Here is a 27,578-nt window from a genome sequence, read left to right as displayed (position 1 = left end):
TTATAAAGATTGGTAAAGCATTTTACTTGTGCATAGGTAATTGTATAAATTGACAGAAAAGATGCCTGAAATTGTGCTGTTTGTATTGTAAATATGTGTGATTCAGTAGTTTATATCATAAGTAAAATAGTTAACATATTTTAAGATGTTATTAAATAACAATTTTTTTTATCACATTTCACTGATTTTTCAATAAGGAACTAATATCACTTTTAAACTATGATTATGAGTATAAGTATGTTTGTTGCTGTATAGAATATTGTAACCTCCTCGGATACGTAAGATTTTTTTTTTTAAATAAATGAAATCTTTGCCTTAATGTCATAATCTTTGTAAATTGCATTTCCATCATTATAATTTTATTCTATATAAATTTATACACCAAAATTTAGCTCCACCTTATTGAATAACCTAAGTTCACATTGTAGAGCTAACTAACATTTGTTTCTAATTATAGTAAATTGTCATTTTGCATCATAAATTTGATTCATCACTATTTTATATATATGTGTTAATTGATAGTATACAATCTATATTTTTAGATCTCTTATGATATTAGGATATCGTAATTAATCTATTATACATTCACAAGTGAATTTGACAGTATATTCATCCTCATCCACAGAAATTTTGTCATATTTTACTGAAAATACTCATAACTGTAATTCTTAACATAAATTTTGGGTTATAATATCTGAAGTTAAGAAACAGTGTTAGTTCTGTTTGTAAAAATAATGACTGGTATGTAAAGAAAAATAAAGTACCATTTATTTCATTATTGTTTACTTGTATTGATAAACAGTATTATATGCAGTTAGTTCCATTGTGGTGAATAATGTTTATTTAAAATGTAACAAAAAATATTAGATCATATTTTGATCAGTTTGATAATATTAGAGAACCTGTTAGAGTGTCCAGTGACTAATTTGACATTTTAGAGAGCCACTCTGTAGAATGACCAGCTTAGTAGTCACTCTAAACAGAAGTTTGACCATTTTAAAAACACTTTTACCATTTATAATTTGTGTAATTTCCATAATTTCATTCCCAAAAAGCTGCTTAATATTTAGATAACAAAACACAGTATATTATTAAATGGTTTAAAATATTAAAATTTTTGTCCTCTAACCAGGCTTGCAGTTATTAATGTTAATAATCTAAGAATATTTGTATAATGTAGTATATTATAGACGAATATAGTATTGTTAAAAAAAATTGCCTAGTTTAATATTTATATTGAAACTAAAATATTTTGAGAATAACTTGAATGGCAAAAAAAAAACATCAAAGTAGAAACATCATGTTTCTCTAGTTATAATAAGATGTGACATTAAGGTATTCTGCATGTACAATAAAAATCTGTGATAGATGCATTCTGTACAGTTATCAATTTGTAATATGAATCATGAGATAGTGTCTTTATGGAAAAATGTGTTAAGGTAGTGTGACATCGGATAATGCAATTTATTGAAATGAAGAGAAAATATACAGTTGAGTAATACATTGGTCATTGTCAAATAATACCTCAGATATTTAAATTAGCTTGCAATCATGAAACTAAATTGTTGTTATTTACTGTGACTATAGTGGTTTATGTTATTCATGCTGATAATTGTGCCAAAAAAGGAGATATATTGGTGTATTTTGAAAGTTTTAAAGATGTAGTTTTCAGTTATTCATTGAAGTAGTGACTAAATTTTGGTGTGTATGTTTATAAAGATAAAATAAATCTAACAATCAGTCAGACTGATTTTCATTGAATACAATTTTACATGTGTAGTGTAAATATTAACTGCTTTAGGAAAAATATGAGCCAGCACACAAAACTGGCCAATATGTTTAATGAAGCATAAAAATAACATACATTGTAATATGAAAAAAATCTAAATTAGATTTCAGATACTATACAATTACTAAAGTTAATAATATCTCATTGTTAAACATATGATAAATACAAAGGTGCTCAAAAGTATCTGACCTTATGCCATGAAAAATAAAAAAAATCTTACTGCTTTCAATCCTAGTAGTCATCTTTTGACTCCATATATTTAAACATTTTTGTTAGTCCTCTTTTGGAATGGCTACCAGTTGTGCTGTAGAAATCATCATGTCCTCTCAGCTATCAAACTGGGACCCTTTTGTGGCATCTTCAGCTTGAGAAAAACCAGAAATCACAAAGAGCTATTTCTGGTGAGTAAAAAGCTGGCCAATTTGAGGAATCCCATTTTTTACCAAGAAGAAATCCTAGGATATACACAGGGTTTATATAATAAACCCACCGGGTTGGTCTAGTGGTTAACGCGTCTTCCCAAATCAGCTGATTTGGAAGTCGAGAGTTACAGCGTTCAAGTCCTAGTAAAGCCAGATATTTTTACATGGATTTGAATACTAGATCGTGGATACCGGTGTTCTTTGGTGGTTGGGTTTCAATTAACCACACATCTCAGGAATGGTCGAACTGAGAATGTACAAGACTTACACTTCATTTACACTCATACATATCATCCTCATTCATCCTCTGAAGAATTATCTAAACGGTAGTTACCGGAGGCTAAACAGGAAAAAAAAAAGGAAAAAAAAGGGTTTATATAATAAAGACAATTCAGAACCTGCAAATAGTACTGTTTGTTGACTGTTTGGTTTATATGTAAATTTATGATGTATAACACAATAGATAAAAACACAGAAAAAAATAAAAAACTCAAATAAAGATAAAAAGTTATTAAACCTAGTATCACTTGGAATTTTTCGAAGTCAGCAAATGATTTTGCATTATGAAATTGCTCATATTGTTAGTGGAACTTAAATTTCAGCTTGTTGATTAGCCTACCAGCAAATTGGTCACTTTAAACGAACTTTGGCCATTTAAAAAAAAAAAAAAGTTTATCAATGCAAAATTTGAATGTAACTCCCATAGCTTCATCCCCAAACACCTGCTTAATCTTATCACTTTTTTATTAAGAAGCTTTTGAAAGAACAAGCAGTAATGTTCAACATATTCTATCATTCTGCACAAAATAAAAATGTAACACACATTATGGTACTAGATTATAATTGAGACACTTGATATTATAAAAAAAAATAAATAAATAAAAAAATTAAAACATATTCGCACTAGATACTAGTATGTATCTGATTTATCAAATTTTACACTTGCATTCAAATACCTTAAAGGAAAAATATGGTTAGATACATTTCTTTAAACAGATCTTATGAATAACTAAAGTTTGCACTTGTTTTTCTTCTGTCATTGCCTGTCAAATTACTCAATGGCATTTGTAAGTCATATGAAAAAAATTAAAACTTATACGTTTTAACTTATATTAGGTTTGTAAATATGTTTTATATTTCTGATTGAACACAGTTCTTTTTTCCTCAACAATTACAGAATTATTTTACTCAATTTAAACATTTTAAGATTAATATTATCCCTATTATAAACCACCTACTACAGAATACTGAAATCTTACCTTAATGATACTTACTTTAATGATAAAATTAAGATAAGGTATGTCATATCTCAATGTTCTGTACTAGGTGGTAAATAATAGAATTTAAAATATAATTTCAGATTTAATGGTATATCCTTTAAAATTTAATTAAAATATAACATTTAACAATAAATGTATCAGTGTTGTACACAAAACGGTTTTATATTTGCAATAGTCTACAAATCTTTTGAGACCCATCTCATTAAATATTGAATTTAATTAGCACAGGGGTCAATATGTTGAATTATTTGAATTTTTAAAAGATATTATATTATATGTTTATATATATATCTTTACATAATATCTCTGTATAACGAAAAAAATTATATATATATACGAGGTGTGTGAGAAAAGTAATGAGACTGACTTTTTACTTATCAAAGTTTTTATTATTTTCAAACAACAATATTATCCCCTTCAAAGTAGTTCCCTTGGGCAGCTATACACCGGCGGAGTCATTGTTCCCACTCCTGGTAGCAGTGCTGGAAGGCTTCAACTGGTAGGGCTTTTAAGTGGTCGGTCACAGTCTATTGAATATTCTTCAGAATTACAAAATGACGTCCTTTTAAGACATGTTTCAATTTTGGGAAAAGGAAAATGTCACAAGGACTCAAATCAGGTGAATAGTAGGAGTGGTTGAGGAACCGTAGGAATGCGTTTTGAGGTCAAAAATTCCGTGTTGGAAGTGGCCGTATGACACGGGGCATTGGCATCATGAAGCATCCACTTGTCTGCCATGTCTGGTCTCACGCGAATAACTCTTTTCCTGAGCCTTTCAAGGAAACCTTTGTAGAACACTTGATTGACAGTTTGTTCTGTTGGAGAAAATTCTTTAAACACGATACCCCTACCGTCAAAAAAGCAAATCAGCACGGCTTTGATCTTTGATTTGCTCATTCAACATTTTTTTGGTAGAGGAAATGACGGAGTGTGCCACTCTTCGCTATGCCGCTTTGTTTCAGGATCAAGCTCAAATATCCAGGATTCATCACCTGTGATCACATGATTGAAGAATTCTTCAAGGTCATTGTCAATCCTCTCAAGAAGATCAACGCACACGTTTCTTCGATTGTCCTTCAGTTTCGTTGTGAGGTTTTTCGGCACCAGTTTCGCACAAACCTTTCACATGTCCAAATTGTCTGTCAAAATTTGATGTACAGTAAAAGCGTTTAAATTTAACTGTTCACTCATCATCCTTATTATTAAACTAAGGTCTGATCTCACAAGAACCCTCACACACTCAACGTTTTCGTCAGATTTTGAAGTTGAAGGTCTCCCTGAACGAGGTTGATCTTCAATGGGTTCTCGACCTTCCAAAAATGATTTGTGCCAGCGGAAAACTTGTTCTCTTGATAAGCAATGTTCCCCATAGGCTTGTTTCAACTTTTCAAAGGTCATGCTCGCGGATTCCCCAAGTTTAACACAAAACTTGATTGCAACATTGGGGGAATGTTGCTCTAAATTCCGATTCTCCATTTTCGCAACATACAACAAAAACACAACTTTACTGATGGCACAGTCAAAAATAATGTGTTGGCTGAATGGAGTTGAAACTCGTACTGAACATGGGATGAACAAACCGGTTTAGCACAGACCGGTAGGCACAGCGTTGCCAGATCGCTCACAGTGTTACCAATCTCATTACTTTTCTCACACACCTCGTATATATATGTATGTATATATATATAATTTTTTTTCTTTGGTGCTTATAGAAATATTTTAAGATGTACAATATGGCATAGAAACAATAAACAATCCTTCACATACTCATGTGGGCTATGACAATTAGGTTTTGCGTAGCATTCATTTATAGAATGTGTTGTTTGGTGCCTTAGCATTTTTGCAATGAGTGTATATAAGAACAAAATATTGCGATGAAATTAAGCCCGGCAAAAATTTTACTAAAACATAAAATGATTCAAAAGGCTTTGAGCCACACACAATGTTATGAGTGGTCAGGGATTTAAAAGTGGTATAGAATATACCAAAGATGCTGCTCATCAAGGAAGGCCTTCAATATCAATGAATCCTACATTACCCAAGTGAATGATTTGGTGAGGTAAGATCAATGTTTTACAAGAAAGCAATGGAGATTGGGATTTCAGTGGGGTTCAAGTCCTAACTGAAAAATTAAGAATGCCAGTCTGTCACTGCCAAGTTCATAACAAAACTCTTGATGCAAGAGTCAAAACACAACGCAATAGGAACTTTTAAATCTTGCAAATAATGACGAGACCTTCTGTCAACAATAAGAACTGGCAATGTACGGATGTGATGTAGAAACTAAGTCTCAGTCATTACAGTAAATCAAAAAATCATTACCGAGACCAAAAAAGCGTACAAAAGTTGTCCAAACACAAAGGTAATATCAACAGTATTTTTTTTACATCAGAGGCATTGTTCACTAGTGAGTTTTTATCTACTAGTCAAGTGCCATTGCTATTGGAAGTCGTAAGTTATCTTTGGAAAATGTGATGATGGAGAGACCTGAAATTTGGCATGACTACTCGTGCATGGTTCCTTCAACATGAGAATGTGCCAGTCCATGTGATACTGCTAATTCATGAGTTTTACACAAAACATTCACTCATTAGCATCCCTTACCCACTGCAGCCATCCAATCTAGCTACTGCTGACGTGTTTTTATTTCAAAAATTAAAATAGTTAAAAACATAAAGGTTTTGTACAATAGTCAATTTTCTCAATGTACTGTATTTCTTAACATAAAGATTTTTTCTCAGAGTAATGCAATAGGTTGTTTAGTTCAAGAATGTTTATTGATATGTCATATGTTCTTTTTCAATAGCATCTTTAGATGAATGCATATCAATATTAACCATTAAAAATGTAACAGATTTTGTAATTTAAGATGTTACATAAAAAAAAAATCATTAAGGTCTTTTAGAAAGCTTATGAAAATTTAAATATAACATTTGGTGTTATGTAATGAACATTGATGTAATTGTTTGTTCGGAAATTATATGTTGGAGTGTTTTCTTAGAAATGTTGTGTTGAAATATTACACATATTAATCTATTTTATTTATTTATTTTTAGACCTGTTGCTCTTGAATTAAAGAGAAGAAACAGCGATCCAGCAGCTGCAGTTCAACCAACTCCATCACCTATGTCTCTTCCACCAGTAAAATCAATACCAGCACCTAATACTAACACACCATTATCTCCATCTTATGACCTACTAGAATGGAAAGGTACAACAATGTTCACAATTGCTGGACATAGATTTCGAAAGGTCACGAGATTTTCAAAGGAGGATCGTTGCCTATACTGTTCAAAGCCAATGGATGCCTTTGTTACACAAGGACATAAATGTTCAGGTAATTTTTTACCTATGATTAATAATTAAATTGTGTTCTCAGAAAAATATAAATCGACCTAAATAGATATTTTAGCACCATGATAAATATTATATGAAACTTAAAAAAAAATTCAGGATGTTACTTTTGTCGTGTTTCATTAATAACTACTGTTTTGAGATCTGCGATAATGAAATCACAAGTTATATATTTGAACAGACAGTTAAAATAAGGAAAAAAGTACATCAGACTGCACTTTTTTCCTTATTTTAGAAAAACCTTTTTTCCTGATGTTAGGAAATTAATTATTCTAGACTGTTTCTTTTATGTATGAAAAGAAGAGTTGATTTAATCTCCCCAGATAATATAAATTTGTTTTTGGATTATAAAAATATTTGTTCTCCAGGTCTAGGTGTATCAACTTGTATTTGATGAGCTAACCTGAAATATCTAGAGATTGTACAGAAAGAAACAGCATCTTTGAAACAAAAACTCAAAACTAGTGTATCAAATTATTATTGTCTTGCAAAACAAATGGTTCTGACAAAATCGTTTCAAACCTGACACAAGGTTCACAAGAATAACATATATCCTGTGCCAAGCATATTAGCGAAAGTTATTGTCATAAGTTGTTTTACATTACCTTCTTCACCAAGTTGAATATACTGCAGCACATCAGTGAAATGCTGCGTTAAAAATGGTGACATCTTCACTTAGTTCACCACATTCACTGGTTGCATACTGGCACAATTACTCTCTAAGATGGCAATTCTGACCTTTTGTACCAATCCATAAGAAAGACTGAAATCTGATATATACAGTATCAAATAAATATTAGCAAATTTAATATTTTATTTAATTAAATAATGTAATACTAAAATGATTGCCCCTTAACAACCTCTGTTAATGCACTTTTAATTACAAGTGAATTATATTCTCCAAAAGAACAAAAACAATTTCAGAAATGTTTCTGTGAAAAGATAACAAAAATAAATATCTGCACCTATGTAAATATTTTTAATAAATAAATGTTTCAAATTAAGATTTCATTAAAACATAATTATAAGATTTTTCTTGGAAATGAAGAAAAGATTACATTATCAGAGAACAATATGAAATAAACATGTAATTCATTCAATAAATTTGTAATGTACAACTCCCAACACAATTCATATACATTAGAATAATCAAATCAGACTATTGAATTAAAATCTTGTGATATTTTTCATGGTAATTAAGCAAAATAATGTTATAACTGGAAAATGTAAGATTGAAAAATAAAAATTAGCTTTTTTCTATATTCATAAATACCAGAATCTATTCTAATTATTAATTTACATATTTGTAACCTTGTAATGGCAGAATACAAGGTTACAAAGATTTAGACATTTAGTAAAATGTCTAAATTACTTGCATTTAGACTATGCTATTTTGACTTATTGGATACATATATTATATAAGGTTGATTAAGAGGGTTTTACTTACCCGATATGAAATTCACCCATAATTTTATTATAGCTGATTATAGTAGCAGTTCAATTAACATCACTACCTCAGTAATAGAATAGCAGCTCTGGACAAGGCCAACCCCCGAAACTGTAATTGGGTGCAGCAGAATTATCTTGAAATAATAGAATAATGAAGATACCATTTTTATTATAATCATAATTTTGTTTGAAACAATTCTTTTTCATTATTAACAGAGAAATGGGATAATCAGCTGAATTAATTGTGGAGTTTTTGGGTTCTGTATTTTTTTAGTATTATTTTAATGCACTTTATTTTTTATTTAGACGAGATTTTACTCATTTTAAATTAGGTAAATTTATTTATATTTGATTATGATTTCAGTCATATATCAAGAACTGTTAGATATGAATTGGAGTTGGGTGTGGTTAGTTATAAAATGAAATGTTGTATTATATCTAGAAGACCATTTAAAAGTTTATCTTTTTCAGATTGCAAGCAGTTATTCCATACAAAGTGTATACAAAATGGTGGTGTTGTCCAACTACCTTGTCAAGTGCAGGGATCATCAGGAAGTGGAACAAGACGAAAACATCGTAAACATTCACGTACACCTTATGACAAGGATAAAGTAACATCACATCATCCGCATGCACCAGTATCACAGTTCAGTCTTACTGGTACATCAGAATTCACAGATCGTACTGATAAAATTATATCTGATGTCAAAGAACTTCAGTTGATGCAAGACTTCATTACAAAAAAAGTAAGGCTAATAAGTAGATATTGGTAATTGAATATTATATATTTTTACTACAGTCTAAGATATCATTTAGAAGTATAACTACAAGTGAAGAGATATCTATAACATGATTGACTACTAGAATTTACCAGTTTCATTGACAGTATGTGATTATTTGCATATCAAAATCATGAATATGACTGTCTTTAATTTATGGCCTTCAACATATGAAACTGGACTACAAGAGATAAGTCGTCATACTATATATTACCGTACTGTCATCAAACATACGTACATACGTATGTACGTATGTTTATTGACAGTACATACGTACTGTCAATAAACATTTTTATTGTTTTGTATGGTATTCTGAAAGTACAGCAGCGTGCAAATTAATTCGAACAAAGGAGTTTTTTGTTTATTTCTACGTTGTGGCTCCACTACTTGACCACATCCATTTTTTAAGTTGTCTTTGTAATGTGAGGTTATCGGTCTTTTGTTAGTTAGAAATTTTCATGTTATAAATAGTGTTTTGTGAAAGATTATTTCATTTTTTATTTTTTTTTTTTTTGTTTGTCTTCAGTCATTTGACTGGTTTGATGCAGCTCTCCAAGATTCCCTATCTAGTGCTAGTCGTTTCATTTCAGTATACCCTCTACATCCTACATCCCCAACAATTTGTTTTACATACTCCAAACGTGGCCTGCTTACACAATTTTTCCCTTCTACCTGTCCTTCCAATATTAAAGCGACTATTCCAGGATGCCTTAGTATGTGGCCTATAAGTCTGTCTCTTCTTTTAACTATATTTTTCCAAATGCTTCTTTCTTCATCTATTTTTTATTTTTTATTACAAAATTACATTTTTTATTACAAAATCATATTTTTTTTGTTGTAAGTGACTTCAATATATAATAATGAACATAACTCCAAAAAAGATTCAAAAATTGTTTCTCTTTCTGAACGTACTAATACAGCATAACAACAAATAACTTCTGAGTGGTGTTGGACTAGGGACAGTGAATGCTATTTTAAAACAATTTAAAGAAACTGGTTACATTCCACCTTTAAGGAAAGGCAAATGTGGCCACAAAAAAACATTTATTCCAACTCAGGAACGGTTGGTTGTTAGTGAGAAAAAGTAAACTTGATCCAAAATTATCTCCTGTAGATTTAAATCAAGAATTAGCAGCCAGTGGAACAGATTTACACTTGACAACCGTTAGACACCAGCAACGTGCAAAAAAAGGCTCTTATGGGACAAAGCACCTGCTAACAGAACTAAAGAAGAATGGAAAAATGTTATGTTTTCTAATGGGTCACGTTTTATGTTCATGGGCAAAGGATTTTGTACTTAAGAAAAGCTTCAAATGAAATACCTCACCAGCTCATGTCCAACAATCAGTTAAACATCCCCAGAAAAAGTTTTTTGGGGTTGTTTCAACTTTCAAGGCTCTTGTTCATTACTTCCAGTTGATGGTATGTTGAAAAGTAATGGATATATCAAGTTTCTGAAGGAAAGGGCTGTGATAAAACTTAAAAGCAAATTCCCATTAGACAATGGAGTGTTCCAACAAGATTTGGTGCCATGCCATACTGCCAAGAGTGGAAAAGTTATTCGAAGAACGAAACATTTAAGTGTTCCCATGGCCAGGCAACTCCCCAGGCTTAAACTCTTTCGGTAGTAGTAAAAAAACAATTCAAAAATTAATTTAACACAAAAATTGACCTCATTAAAGCAGCAATGTTTGTTTGATTTCATGATGAAGAAATCAAAAAAAATGTGTTGTACACTTGTTGAATGATGCCAAATTGTGTATGTGAAGTGATTAAGAATAAAGGAGGCTATATTAATTGTTAGATATTATAAAGTTGTATTTGCGTGATTTTTTTTCTAAATAAAGTTACTTTTTATAACATCTGTAATCAGATTAATTTGCATGCTACTGTACAGACATGTAGTGCCACTTTCTTGATGTGGAAACCTTAGGTGGCTTAGGTTGCTCTATGGTTAGTGTAATGAGTGTACATATAGCTTTTTACATTCATAGATTACCTGGTTAGAGTGTGTTGTTAATTAAAGGCCAATAAAAGAAAGGTAGATAGGAACAGTAGTGTTTAAATATAACTAATTCATTTGGCCCTCAAATAATAAAGCTTCCATTTAGGAAGACTAGCACCAATCATCTCACCACTCTAACATGTGCTGTCGACAACTGCCTTTTGTGGTAATATTTAAAATAGTGAACACAGAAATCTGCACTTTTATTATTGCATTTTTTATTTGCCAATGACTTTAAAACTTTATAACTCAATGCTTACTTACTTAAAAAAAAAAGGGTGGTCTTATTTTATTTTCCAATTAATGTTCTGTTAACCTTCTTAAAAGATAAAAATTGTAACTATAATTTTCAAAATTGCATCAGTTGGTTTTAGTACTTTTAAACCGTTCTGATTTTTTTTTTATTGTATGTCATATTTTCTCAGTTCTTAAAGTGTATGGTAGAAAAATTATTTTTATGGGCAAAAAATTAATACTCGGCTTTCACACCTTTTACTTTTATATAAGAATAATATAAGTGTTTTATTTTTTATTTTGGAATGTTTATATTTGTTTGGTTTACAGATTTATAAAATTGAAAGTGAAGAAGGCAAAAAGCCAAGTCAAGTAGACAAAGTGTTTAAGCAAGCATTAAGAGAATTTAAGGACAATTTGGTAGCCACTTATAGTGTAGTTAATAAACAAGGTCCAGAAGCTTTAAATATTAAGTATAAAGACCTCATCGCCAACTTCCTTCATGTAAGTAATGATAATAATGTACATTGATATATTGAAAAGTGTCATAGTAGTTAACCTTTTATATGAGGTTTATTTACAATAGTAATAATTATGAAAGTGGTTAGTGTAGTGTTGTTTAAAAAGCACCATGTCAACTTTCTTATTGATGATGTGTTATTATCGATGAACACTTAATTGATATTTTATTGTTTTAAATCAAGAAATATTTAAAACAAATGCTTTTTCAAAAATATTTGTTTGATACTGAATCTTGTTTGTACATTTTGATGCAGCTGAATTTTTTGCCTACCATATATGTTGTTTACAAATTCTGATATTTTTTTAAATGTATTTTGCACTTTTACATTCTATTGCAATATTCATTTATGTTATTAATTATTATTCTTTATCATGATTCTTTTTTTTAAGTGTAATGATTGACACAGGAAGGATCTATCATCGTCTGGTGCAATTCAGAAGGAAGTATTGTTTTCCAATTGCATTGTTTAAACACTACAATTCGCATTCTTTATGTATGATTACGTAAGTACGAAGACGGTCCAGAAAGTAACATTTGTGCCTAGCCTGGTGATGGGTGGAAATAGAGCCATCATCATGGTGTCAAAATGTTTACACTCAATACACATCAAGCTGTCATAGCATATGGACTGTGATTTTTCTACTTTATTCATTGTGAATTATTGAAATGTGCACTTCAATAGAAAATCCTGCCAGTTTTGAGATGCATTCAGTGATTAGGTTTTTACTGGCAAGAAAACCTCAAACTAATTAAAATTCATCAGCAACTTTGTGAAATATACAGAGATGAAATAATGAGTGAAGGTGGAGTGAGGCAATGGTGCATTCAGTTTAAAAATACACACCAGTGTTCATGATAAGGACTGCTGTGGTCGGCCTAGTCTTGTGACTGATGAACTGACAATAAAATTTGTGAAAATTGCCGCATTATGATTACGGAACTCTCGCTTCATTTCCCTCAAATTTCATTAAGTTTACTGCATGAAATTGTATCGGGAAAGCTTGGTTACCACAAATTTTGTTCAAGATGGGTGCCAAAAATCTAAGGCAGCAGATTTCTACGGAGAAGGAATTGAGAAGCTTATGCATCATTATAAGTGCCTCAATTTAAATGGCAACTATGTAGAGAAATAGATTTGTCCCTTTCAAATGTATATAATAAAATTTCTTTCTTTTGTTTGGTTAGTTTTTTATTTCAAAATGTAAGCTGCTTTCTGGACAGAAATCTTGCTAGTGTAAAATTAATGTAAATTTTAATTATAATTATATTGACACCATGTACATTTCAGTAATATGGGGAAAGTTGTGTTAAAGCATAAGTTACAATACTAATCATTAGTGTTCAATTGCTCTAATTCCAAAATAGGAAGTTAGGCTGGATTTTGAGTCACATTTTTTCCCCTACATCTTGAAAATAAAATTTTTTTTTTCTAATAAACAGTGTAAACATCGCTATTAGAAATACATTTTTATTCTTATCCCAAAATTTTATTGACATTAGATTCTGTATCTCTCTCTTTTTTACATTAATCTGTGTAATTTTGCATATTTTTGTGCATTAATCTGTTATAATTTCAAAATTTTCGTATAAAAGTTACCTAAAATTTTATTTGTTTTAATTGTTGTCTTCTCTTGAAATGTTTCAGTAAAATGACTTGAAAAGAAAAATAATTTTTTTAACATTTATAGATACTCTATATAGAGTTTACCTTTTTAACTTTCATTGTTTTTAATTTTTTCCGTTCAAATGTTTTGTTAAAATGCATCTCTCATCTGTAAATCACCACAAAACAATTTCGCTTAAAAAGAATGAAAAAAGATCACTGCTTCAATTATTTTTTTAAAGTTGTTTTATGTAATTAAAACCACTTTAGTAAAGAAATTTCTTCAGATTTGTTTTAAATTTCACTATCTATAATCGTTGTCCTTTCTGCAACTTAACCCCTGTTATCAAACCACAAAAAAATTTGACCAAGAGAGGTTAGAGCCCTCAGATAAAATTTCATCAGCTATTTCCAACAAAGGAATAGAAAAAAAACGTAGGTTTTATTGATTTATTTACTTCGTTTTATATGAAATGCAAAGATGTCATAAAAAAGTATTCTTAGTACTGATGAAAAACCTTCATAGTGTTTTATGAGTTTTTAAATTTGTTTGAAAATTATCATTTTACTATTTATCTTAATCAAACATAATTTGTATTTGCTACTCAGATAAAGGGTACATTTTAAAAAAGTAATCAGTTTGTAATTTGTTGTTACATATATTATTTTTATTTTTTAGGTACACCTGGTAATTCAGAATCATTAATAACTAATTTTAACTTTCTCCATTACAGGTAATGGAGACAGTATGCCATCAAGAACAAACAAAAGCTGATTTCCCTGTTACAATGGGTGTAAATGCGTTTCGTGGCTTTATGAATGAATTTATGACATTAACAAGAGATGAAGCTGAAAAGCCTAGTAAAAATAAAAGAAAAAAGGAGAAGAAAAGAAAAATGGAGGATCCTATATACCATGCTGGACATACATTTATGTTAACTATTATTAATATTCCTACTGCCTGTGAAATATGTACTTCATTTTTTATGTGGCCAATTGAACGCGGTCTTGTTTGCCAAAGTAAGTTTCTATTGTTAAAGTTTTTAGTAAACTGTGTTTCTGCGACTAATTTTTTTTTATCACCAGTCTAATATGATTTCAGATTTTTTTTTTACCCACAATCTTAAAATATTTCTTAAAAACATGCATACAGTTTGTATATAATTTGAAGATCATTAATTGTAAAACATCTTTCAGTGTTATTTCCCATCACAAACTGTTTGAGTAATTTACATTTTTTAAGCAAATATGACTTCTCTATACAGATCACATTTATTGATATACAATGAAGACAATTTTATGTTGTTTTAACATACTAATGTAGAGATGTAGAGATATTAATGATGTAATATTGAAAGCTATTCAGGTGAATTTAAAAATGGGAATTATATGAATTGTTTGTTATAATTTGATTTATTTATGAGATCTGAACTGGAGTCATTAACCCATCCTGTCACTTTATTTAAGTAAAGACAGTTGACACCACACAAAATAGAAAAAGGAAAAATTTGTTTTAATTGATATTCACAGCTTAAAATTTAAACACAATAACTTATAAAAGTAAATGTCAGTTTCTATAACTATTTTCAAATTTATTTAATTTTTAAAAATATATTTTCCTGTGGTGTAGTAAATCTATGTCAAAGTTCATAACAAGTTTTATTCGGTCAATGAAAGTAACTATTTTTAAATTAAATACTTTTTTATCTCAAGAAATAAGAGAATTGTTATTACGATTTGGATTGTGCTCCATTTCAAAAGAGTACCATAAGTGAAGTGCATACAAGTCGTTTTCTATTGTGTTTACAAATTATAGATGCATTATCATTGATAGAGAATTTTTCCAATATTTAAAATATGTTATCTGAAAAATAAAAATTTTTATTTTAATCTGAAAAATTTGTTGTGCTATATGAAAAAGATTGATGTGGTTGTTGTCACATTATGTGGTGCGATGTTTTAAAAACATATTTGTTCTTTTATATCTATGGCATATTGGATATGATTTTTGTTACACATTAAATTTGCAATTAATGTTTAAAGTATATGTCTACACATGCTCTGAGTTGTTCCAAAGTAATACATGTTGTATTGAGGGGGTGGTGTTGCAACTGGGATCGTCACAAGGTGTCTTCTCCTACAGGGGTCAGGATTACTTTTTTTAATTTCATTTTACCTTTTAAAGTTAGGTTATGTTTGTTTTAATTTTTATATTTCTTACGCAGTTACATGTGACATAATTCTAGGATCAGCACTATTCAGAATACATAATTATAATGACGTAACATAATTCAATTTACACAGATATAACTCGTACCTAACAAAATAAATACTGTTGAACCTCATCTACTCAAGTTTAAAGATACAGAAGGAAAATGTTTTCTAAATTAATCGGTCTTGCAATAGAAGTATTTTATATAAAGTATACAGTATTATAGCAGGTTCTTTAATTGTTAATTAAAAATGTCATAAATGTTGTCATTGTTGTAAAATATTAAAACAATTTTGCTTTTGTAAAATTAAAACTATTTATTCATTAGAATAAATTGGTAATTTAGAAATGCCTTGATTTATTGCAGTTTCACTTTAGCATGTAGTATGTTTTTTTGTTCAGCTTTTATTTTAGCATAATACTGAATTTTGGTTCTATGTGTTTCCACTATAAAACCTAATATAAAATTTATAAAAATATACAATATTCTGAACAACATTGATAATATTTTATGCTTATGGTATTAAAAATTAATTTCTTTTAAATAATATGATGCTTCATCTTTTGTGTAAGATAGAGAAATTGCAATAACTCTACAATACTCATAACTGTCCAAATCCCAACTTTAACATAGTAGTAACTAAAAATTTGTTGAATTGGCTGTTCAAACAATAATAAGATAAAATTTTAAGTTAAGTCTATGATAATACAATGTTCTGAAAACCAAATGTTCTTAAAGAAAATCAAATTTATCAGTTTTCTAAAAGTTAAATCATCAAGCTTGGATGAAGAAAGCAATTTTTTTAACTTACAAAAATAATATTGTCACAGACTGAATCCTTTTATGAAAAGTAATTTGATATGAAAAGGAATGGAACTCCATCTAGTCTCCCTAGAATTAAAGAACTTAAGTCTACATATTCCACCAAATAAAACATTGACCTAACAATTGACTCAGGGACTGGTATCAGTCTTTAAAGCCAATTATTTAAAGGTAACATTTGGACATGCTACTCAAAATACAATCAGCACATGATGTATAGTTTATTCAATTTTTTGTGACAGGATATAAACTTTCAAGCGGATAAAAAAGTGAAGGTTCTTCAGCTTTAAAGATTTAAAGAAATTGTCTGGAAAAAAATGTTCTTAGGAAGAATAATAAACACTACACAATTCTAAAATCAGGATGTTTAGATCCTGAAAGACTTACTACATTTTATCATTTTTAGTATAACACTTTTTTTAATAATATGAACATACTTGTGGGAAAAAAACCAGAAACATTGAAATAAGATTTAACATGTTTATATTAGTCTTTTTTCATGCAGTTTTGAACAGCATTTTAAATTGTTACAGATAAAATGTCAAGCGGATTATTATAAAACTGTTAATAGTGGTAATAACTAATTTATTATAGTATTTTACATTCTTTATACATTTTACATTCGTAGTATTCTTTAGTATTTTATATTCTTTATTAATATCTAACTTTTAAATAATTATATATGTAATACAGCTGTACAGTAACATAATAGTTTTGATAAATACTGAGGTTTCAATAAGTTTTACATATCATACTATAAAAGAAAGTTGTAATATACTAACATGTTATCTTACAGAGAAATTCACCTTAGTGAAAGCAGTTTCTTGCTTAACAATTTTGAGACTAATTACTCTCATCAATCAAGGGATTACATTTAAAATGTAAATATAAAAGCATGTGATTTTTTTCACTTTTAATAATCAGTGAATAGTGAATTAACAGAATAATTGAAATGGATTAAAAAAGTAAACTATATGAGATAATAAAAATATTTTTTTTAAATCGATCCTTTCAAGACCCATATCACCTCTGTACTTAAAGTACAGAGGTTAGTAATTTAAATATGTATGATTCAACATGATCTACCCAAGTACAGAACAAAATAAAATGACACTCATCTGATGTGATTGAAATTAATTTTTTTTCTAGTTCATAATATTGGTTGATTGTTTAGTTTATAACTTGCTTTTGGCCAAACATATTACTACAGCCTTTTTGTCATTTTTTTTATCTATAGAATTATTTGTAGATTATACTCTTGAATGTAATTATTTAGAAATAGTATACTTTGCATTTTATTTAGATTTCTATTTACAAACAAGGATATCTGCTTTTTTTTAAATAATCATTTTTCTTTATTTCAATAATAATCATTTTTCATTTCTTTATATATGATCCATAATTTATACATCAGAGAGTAAGCTTTTATCCAAAATGTAACCCTAAAGAAAAACTTAGTATATGTGCTCCCACTTGAACACATATTCCATAGCTTGTAGATTGTAAAATAATTTTTCTGGGCTTCTGTTAGCATATCTCTTGTATACTGATATCACTGGTTATGCACAGCTGTTGTATGCTTCTGTTCCTGTTCGGGTGCCATATAGTAAGCTTCTGGTCCCTCTTCAGAGACCATTTTGTATGCTTCTTTAAATTATACACAAAAATAAAATTTTTAATGAATAAAAAAAATTAACCTATTGTTGTGATTTGCAAAATAATATACTAAGACTATGCTGCTTGTGTTGCTCTCTCGAGTTTTATATAAAAAAAATTACAATAACTCGAACATATCAAAAAATATTACTAACAGCAATGAATAAATGCACATTATTTATAAAAATAAAAAAAGACAAACACATTTGACTCAGGACTCCCATGACTAATCTACTTGAGTTCATAGAACCACTATTACGTAACTACTTGTACACATCAGAATTTTACAAAATATCTTAATATTTATAATACTAAGGAATTGGCCAATCCAAAATTAATTCTAATTATAATTTGTCATAACATGTTACATTTTTTAATAATAATTTTTTTTAATGTTTTTTTAAAAGAGTCGACAGATAAGCAATCTTTAATGGATCCATAAAATGTTTTTATGGATAGGCCTTAAATGTTAAATTCTCATATAAATACCTGTATTCCATATAAATCATAGTTTATAAATTTCCTGAACAGTTTTTTTTAATCATACTCATTACATTCAACTAACCACAACGAAATCCAACATATAACTGATGCTTTGCAGTTTTCTAAGTCCACCACTATTTCTCTGAATTATGCAGTCTTTGTGAGTATATATACTCGCACAAATTTAACGCTCATTGTATAAGAAACATTTGTTTATATTTCAAACATGATGTCATACTTCTTAAAATTTTATTTTAAGAAAGAATTTTTGATTTTAATGAATCATGCTGTGATTAATTTAACTTCTACGTTTAAAAAATTGTCCATCAACATATTAAGAAATTTATAAAATAAAAATAAATTCACCAATTTAATTAAACATTATGAGCTAAACTAAGGTCAAAATTTATAATGGTTACATTGTTCAACATAATTACTTCTAATCCTATTTTATAAATGGGCTAGTTATGTGAAGGAGGGTGAAAGTATTTTATATTACTATGTGTGTGTGTGTGAGAGAGAGAGAGGGAGTATCTACTCTATTTTACGGATATTTCCTTGGAGTCTATTACGAGTAAATCTACAGGATGGATTACAGTGTCTGGAGATTGGTGTAAAAGAATACAAACAATTGGTTTTACATTATTATCAGCAACATCACTGGCATCAATTTATTATTCAACATTATCAATAACCTACTTTGTTTACCTACCTCTCTTGATAATTCAGCTACATATATATTATAGATTACTATAAAATCAAAATTCAAAGATTGTACACAATTATATTATCCGTGAACTTAAGATTTTTCAAAAAAAAAATTGAATAAATCTTACTTGCAATATTTTTTTAAGAATTAAAGAGAAACACTTTTTTTATTTTAAACAACATCAATAGGCTGTAGTCTTTAATTACCAATATAATTATTTAATCTATTATTTCAAACTTGATTTTGGGCTACTGTTATATTTTATGTAGCTTTATTTTATATTTTTATTGTATTTTGAGCTGAATTTGTTAAACCTTCTTGCAGATTGTAAACTGACATGCCATAAGAAGTGTTATTCCAAGTGTAGCATGGAATGCGGTATAATTGGAAGACATTTACCACATCATGTATTTGGTGTTCCTCTTCACCAGTTAGCTACAGGTGATGGTCATGTTCCCATTGTTGTTGATCGTTTAATAACAACAATAGAGATGTACGGCCTCTATACTGAAGGAATCTATCGAAAGTCAGGGGTCAGTTATTTTTCTTATTATGTTCTAATTTTCTTATATAAAAATTGTATTTATTTATGACAACATCATGTATATATAATAAACCCTCAATTATATGTAAAGCCTTCATTACAACCCAAAGTCACATTTTGTCATTTCTTGCAGATCATTAAACTGACAGTTTAACTAACATTAATTAACTTAAAAGTGGATAAGAAATAAAACACTGATAGTAAGAAATGTTACATTGTTCAGAGGGAATTTGAAATGTCAAGACACTACTAATGTTAACACTACTATTTTATTAATCGACAAAGTTCAGTTTCTCATGGTAGTGTGTTGTTAATTTTATAATTTTCCTGTGAGAAAAGAGAAATGCCTGAAATGTTTAGCTTTTAGTTTATGTGAGAAAATTGAAGTAATTTATAAATTTAGAATTGTATGTTTAGACATAGAATATGCATAAAGAAAAACATTCTCAATGATGTTTGGAAAATTAACGTCTGGATTTTAAAGACATATATTAGAAAAAGCTGTTATTATTTGCATCAGGGAACAAATGTTTGTGGAAAGATTACTAAACTAAAACCTTCTGGACATAGGCTTGTCAAACAGGTTGCTATTCTTAATTTTAAAACTAATGAAGGATGGCTATAACAATTTAGGAAACAAGACAGTTAAAGGTAAATCACAGAGAGCCAGTTTTAAAAGTATAAGGGGCCCATTTCAGAATAAATTAAATGAGAATATTATTTCTATGAATTTAAAACTAATCAGTCATTTAATGTGAATGAGTAGCTGGTCTCTTAGAAATTATTACCTCACAATATCCAGGTGTGCAAATCCCTTTTAATAATAATAATTTAAAATCACATATTAAAGATAATTATAGCTGAAAAGTCACATCTAGCATTTGATTCAGTCAATAATGCTGTTTTATTTTTTTTTAATAGAAATGTATCTGAAATTAAAGCTATGTTACTTATAGATGGCTCCTAATCTGATCGTGAGTTGCTTTTACAATGGGAAAATAGATCTTTTGCATCTTCTTATACGACATTCATTATCCAATCAGTGAATTTTTGAAACTATATAATTTTTCCCTGAAATTACCCTCTAGAACTTATGTATTCGTGAGGTAAGTAAAGTTGAAGAAGTTATAAAAGACAAAACACCAAAAAAAGAAAATGTTAAAGTTACTATTTTTAGTTTGGCATGGATGGAACTTCACAATTGCATTAGTTACTGCCTGGAAAAATTAATGAAAGAAGAAAAATATTTTGTCATCTTTAAAGGGTTCAATCCACTCATGATCTAGGGCTGTAGCTTTGTAGCAATGGATGAAAGATTGGCTGAAAAAGGATAATGAAAATCTTGTTCATCAGATCCTTACAGAAGATTAAATAAAAGTAACCAGAATCATTTCTTGTTAGTCTGGGCAATTTGAAGAAACTTATTCAAATGCAAAAAAGAAAAAACAGAACAAACTCACTAGACCCCTAAACATCATGAATAGCCAGATAATAAATATCATGGAGTGACCCAGATTTTCCAGATGTCTATCACTTTTTATGGCAGTTTTGTTCAATGGCCTATTAAAGACAGATAGTCAATAAAGAAATAATTCATTCTTTATACATGCTAATACAAAAAATTTGCAGTTTTCAGAAGTTCACAATATAAAGAGCCGTTTGTAATTTTATGTGTTTTTGACTGTTAATATATAATTTATGACTCACTGGGTTGGTATAGTGGTGAATGCATCTTCACAAATCGTCTGATTTCAAAGTCGAGAGTTCTAAGGTTCAAATCCTAGTAAAGGCCTTACTTTTATACAGATTTGAATACTAGATCGTGGATACCATTGTTTTTTGGTGGTTGGGTTTCAATTAACTACACATCTCAGAAATGGTCAACCTGAGACTGCATAAGACTACACTTCATTTACATTCATACATATCGTCCTCATTCATCCTCTGAAGTAATCCTGATGGTGGTTCTGGTGGCTAAACAGAAGGAAAAAGTGTGTATATATATATATATATATATATATAATTTATGAAAGGCGTTTATTTTTTAATGAGTAGATTGTTAGTAAAAGTTTGATTAACATTTTAATACCTTCTTTTTTCACTACTGTATGCTCTGACTATTTTTGTCACAGTATGTAATCATATTACTGCAGTAAAACATTAGCAGTAGGCATTGTAAACAATCATTTGTGTAACCTAACGAAGTATCAAATGAGCAAATATTATGTAATAACTATTGTATTTCAGTACAGATGCTTTAATTTAGTTGTGTATTTTGTTAATATTCTCTTACTAAATTATGATTTATGTCATGCTTGATCTTGTGTATTTGAATTCTAAAATCTAAAACAAAGACATGTATGAAATGATTTTATTGCCATGAAGCCATTTTCAACTCCATACTTTTGTATAGCAATTTTTATTTTTGAAATGCCTTTTAAGATATAATTAAGAAAAGATTTTAATTAACGAAAAAAAATAAAGACCAGTAACTATTGGAAATATTACCAGTTGGGGCATAAATAGCTGATAATTTTACAGAGAGTATTATGAGACTGTGTTTACAGTAACTTAAAATTTATTATCACAAATACACAGAAATTAATGGAGTTTAAGTTGTTATAATTTAAATGTTTAAAACAATGCTCAGTACGTATACACCTTCATTTTCTAAACACTGTTCTAATTTACCTTGAAGAGGTAGGTTGGAAAGTTTTGAATGTGCTCCTTCAATTCACAGATGTTGGCTGTGGCTGTATCCAGACCTATTTAGCTTTTAAATCTCCAAAAGAAATTCACTGCTGAAAATTTTGGTAACTGGGCTAATGACATCATACCATGAAGTAGGGCATCTGGAGAACTGCATGTCAGCAGTGGTTCAATCTTGTTGAAACCTAAGTCTATACTTTCATCCAGCAAAATAATATGAAGAAATTTGTTCAATAAAAAATTCTTCTGCATTTACTTCTGACAGTTGCAGGAACAGTATTGTGTTTTACAAAAAAGAAAGATCCAGTAATCCAATTTGTAGTACCAGCACACACAAAGTTACTTTGTTGCTGTGCAGTGGCACTTGGTGTAATCACTGAGGGTTGTTCTCTGCCCATTAGTGCCAATTTTCTAGTTTACAAAACTGTTCAAATGAAAAAGGACCCCATCAGACATTACTAGGCAGTTAAGCATATTGGGATTTCATCAGTGCTATTACTCTTGCTTCTTTATCTCTTTCTTAAATTTTGAAAATCTATTTTTTATATGGATGTATTTTTAACTCACCATGTAGAATATGGTGAAGGAGACTTCGAGAAGATATGTCAAGTGCTATGGTGTGGCGTCAACTGACCTTGACAGACTTTAAGCAACGAAAGTTTTTATTACAGTTCACACTTTTCAATTGTATGGACCAGTACAGGAAAACCAGATTTTTTTTAATCTTGCACTCATCCCTCTTCATGCCATTTTTAACCTTTAATAACAAAGAGTTCTTGAAGATATGTCTTACATATTAAAATGTTTATAACATTTATACTGAAAAAAAGTTTATTTTAACAAGCAGATTTATTGTAAATACATGTTCTATAGGCCACTGTTCCATGATGAATAATTCCAATCATTGCACTCTCCAGATATCACTGATATGTTTGTGCTCGTAACAATGTAGTGATCAGCTGTAATTAGAAAGCCATCATTTGTTTATGCCCCACACATTATTTATTAAAGTATTAGAAAATTGATAAGTAAAATTATCAAACAAGAATAAATCCACAAAAATTTTAGTTGAATATTTTTTTAGAATTTATTATATATCAGACAATTATTTTTTTTTAATTTTACTCTAAAGAAAGAATTTCTATTATGAAATATCAACTACCAATCTGAAAAGTATACAAAAAAAAAGGAAGAAGCAAATGCATTACAACAGCAGAAATGATTCTTATTGGTATATTATAACTCAACTCAAAACTTGCTAGCCTCGGACAGAGCCAATTGGAACTGAAATACCACTAGGTCACAGAATTGTAAGTATAGCATAGAGCTACAGTCATCCTTCTCATGCATCTGCAAATCTATCATGTTTTTTTTTAGTACTATTTGGATGGGTACTATCCATCCACCGTGATTTATTAGAAATATTTCTATGTTTTGTGTTATCTTTAGACATTAATACATTACTTTTATATGTTGTTTTTAAAGGTTAGTTCTAAAGTCCGTGAATTGAAAGGTAAAATGGAAGAAGGCAATATTGAAGATGTTCATTTCGATCAATACCAGGTATGGTTATTTTGTTATTCTTTTTATGTTTTATGCCATATTTTATTTTCTCACAGTCTTCCAGGAACTTTTCTACAGTTCCCCAAGTTTAAGTCTGCACTTAGATTGTCTATTTTTCTTTCAATTTCTAAGATTTTCAAATTATAATTCATCTGTTTCCTGCTAGAAAGTATACAACCTGTCACTGCTCCTCAGAAATATATTTTATTGAACCAATCAACCATCATGGTATAAGTCTGTAAGAAGACTGTACCAGAGTTTTATTTATGTTAACAATTTTCTGATTTAATTAAACTTATCCTTCTGTTGACAATGCATTCTTTTACATTTTCCGAAATACTGAGGCATTCCAGATGTCTGATGTACAGATAGGTTATTTCAATACCAGAAGAGTATCTTAATAAAACATATTCTTGTATTTTAAAAACACTTTCTTTATTGTTGTTCCTTTTGAATAAAATTTTATCATTGATATATAATCATATATTTAATATTTCTGCTTTTTAGGATGTAATCTTCCGATAAGTGTGCAGGTAGGAAAAATACATTTAAATCAACAGGTATTTACAAGTTTCATGTGAGTTATTTTTAAAAATAACTGTCAGTCATAACAAAACTTATAAAATAATTGTCACTACATAAAGATTGCATATTTATATTTTATTAATTTTAAACATGCAAAAACACGTAAGTGGAATTAGAAGGCTGTGACAATAGATACATAGAAAATAAGCAGAATTTTATTTTTTTTTTCTGATGTTCTAAAAACATCCAGTCCCTGGTACATTTTTGTTATCATGCGCTTTTTGTAATTTAATTTAGTAATAATGCAGTTTACTTTCTTTAAAAAAATGTTAATGTTCCTTATATTATTGTGGAATGTGTTTTTTTTTATAATTTGCAATATGATGATTTGGATATGGCATTTAAACAATTTTTTTTCTCAGGTTCATGTTTTGGCCAGTGTTTTGAAAAGCTTCTTAAGAGATATGCCAGAACCTCTTCTAACATTTGATTGTTACGATGACTTCCTCAGAGCAGCCAGCCTAACTGAAGATAGAGTTTCTACTTTGTTTGCTATTTTAAAAAAATTACCTAAACCAAATTTTGATCTGATGGAGCGCCTTATATTTCACCTTGCCAGGTATGATCAGCATCATACATTATGTGGTTCCTTTCTGAACAAATAAGATATTTGCTCTGAATAATTATCTATTGGTTAACATTTTTACAACAGTAACTTATTGATAGAACTTTTTTATTTAGTAAAAAACCATATCTATATAAAAAGATAAAAAATAACATGTTTTAGTCCCTGAAATAAGGTAAGAAACTTTTGTTTATTGCGCCTTGTATTTTATAAAAATGTATGTAATTTTTTCAACTAAAATAGACATACACTACAATTACTACTGTTAGATTTGTTTATTAACCCTCCATGTGCCAAACATTGCAATAGCGACCTTTTCTTGGTTCTGTATTGCCAGCATTGCTATTGCGACGTTAGTGCAGTGTTTAGATTACTCGCTCTAAAATAAAATTATATCATTTTAAACCTTTTCGATATTATTAACTATTGAAACAACAAGAATTGTTATTTATTTTGGTTACAAAATGATATAGATATTTTGTTACTATTGAAAGAACGACGACCATGAAATAATGTGTAATTGTTGAGTTGAGGTTATGATCAGCTTTTGTTTACTTTTCGTGTTTATATCATTTGATTGTTTTTATTCCTGTACATTTCGTTCACTCTTTTGTTTATTTAACATTATATTTATTTTTTTATATTTTATTTATGTTGTATTTGACTGTCATGTTGTGTGTTCTTTGATAGCGTTTATTCAAAATGTCAGATTCCAATGATGGTATTTTAGAACAATCAAACCAAATTAGAGAGATTTTAGAACAGTCTCTATATTCAATTTCCAATGGTGACAGTGATTTATTAATTGATCCACTTTCAGATTCTGAAAATGAACCATTTAGTTGCTCGTTAGAGAGTGATCCCATTTATAACAACTTGAAATTAATGATCAAAATTATAATGAACCAGACCCACAATTTCACCTTCACCATTGACTGTTGATGTTCCACTGACAATGATGTTCCTGCAACAGTTCCAGATCATCAACCACCTGCACCTGTTTTACCTAATACTAATGTTGCTTGTAAATGGGTAAGGGTATCCATCTGAACCTCCAGTAGATATTAGTTTGAAATTCACTGTGAGAGTAACAGGTCTAAGAAACTTGCCAGTTAAAATATAGTAAGCGTATAGATTATTTTTATCTTTTCTATACAAATCGCTTATTGAATCTTTTAGTTAGGCAAACTAATTTATATGCTTAAAAAAATATAAATCTTCATAGAGAAAAAATCCTATAAAACCATTCTCCAGATTGAACAAATGGGTTGATGTAACTTTTCCCAAAGTGAAGAAGTACATCGGTATTATTATAAACATGGGTCTAAATTATAGAGACAATGTTGATTATTGGAATATAAAAAAATCTCTCAAGTATTTTCTTTTTTCGTGATGCAATATCTTGAAATAGGTTTGAGGCTCTAACTTCTACATTATCACTGAACATTGAACAAGCTTTACCGAAGGGTCATTCTGGCTATGATCCCTGGTCAAACATCAGGATATTTTCAGACGAAATAAATGAGGCTTTATGCCTCAGCAGAACCTGTCCATGGATGAGAGCATGATTGGTATGAAAAATCATTACATATTTATTCAATATGGCTAATAAATGCCATGCCAGATTCGGCATAAAAAATTTGAGCTATGTGACAGTGCAAGCAACTATGTTCTTCACACTAAACTTTATAGTGGAAAGGACTTTTTAGCAGATACTGAAGGCCCTTTTACATAAAAAGTTGTAATTGACCTTATGACAAAAACTAGAATGTTAGACAAGGGGTATCATATATTTTGTGAACTATTATACAAAACTACCTTTGTGTGAGAAGCTCCTTGAAAGGAACACCTATCTGACTGGCACTGTAAATAAAAATACAAAAGACTTATCTAAATCTGTCATACAAACAAACCTGGGAGAGAAAGAGACCCATTTATTTTAGACTAAACAATATTCTATTAGTGGAATATAAGGGGAAAAACATGAAAACCTGTTTATTTGATCTCTTAAATGTGCCATGCTGAAGTTAAATTAATTCAAAGCAAAAGAAAGAACAAAGAAGTGGTTAAACCTCTTCTAATTCATAAATATAATGCTTTTATGGGGAGAGTGGATGTGATAAAACTATAAGATAAAACTATATACCATGTTACTTGCACAAGAACTACTCAGCATTACTGGAAAAGAATATTTTATAATCTCATCGACATGATATTTTCAAATGAATATATTTTACATAAAGACAACAAACCAAAAGTGCTAGAAAGGAGAAAATTTATGATATCTATTT

General features: G+C 29.3%; 1 protein-coding gene across 8 annotated transcripts in view; it reads left to right on the top strand.

Moving 5' to 3' along the window:
- Positions 1 to 27,578, top strand: part of LOC142324637 (unconventional myosin-IXa-like) — a 198,086-nt gene that overhangs the window by 157,152 nt on the left and 13,356 nt on the right. For all 8 annotated transcript variants that reach the window (XM_075365531.1, XM_075365515.1, XM_075365494.1 and 5 more), the window contains 7 exons: positions 6,548 to 6,828; positions 8,766 to 9,040; positions 11,643 to 11,816; positions 14,173 to 14,458; positions 19,646 to 19,854; positions 24,060 to 24,137; positions 25,085 to 25,281. In XM_075365531.1, the coding sequence (XP_075221646.1) occupies positions 6,548 to 6,828; positions 8,766 to 9,040; positions 11,643 to 11,816; positions 14,173 to 14,458; positions 19,646 to 19,854; positions 24,060 to 24,137; positions 25,085 to 25,281 (1,500 nt within the window). The remainder of the gene's footprint in view (positions 1 to 6,547; positions 6,829 to 8,765; positions 9,041 to 11,642; positions 11,817 to 14,172; positions 14,459 to 19,645; positions 19,855 to 24,059; positions 24,138 to 25,084; positions 25,282 to 27,578) is intronic.

This window comes from Lycorma delicatula, chromosome 1, assembly GCF_047948215.1.
Source record: "Lycorma delicatula isolate Av1 chromosome 1, ASM4794821v1, whole genome shotgun sequence".
Lineage (NCBI taxonomy): Eukaryota > Metazoa > Arthropoda > Insecta > Hemiptera > Fulgoridae > Lycorma > Lycorma delicatula.
The sequence above is the reverse complement of the archived record's forward strand: the minus strand, read 5'-3'. Positions and strand labels throughout refer to the sequence as shown.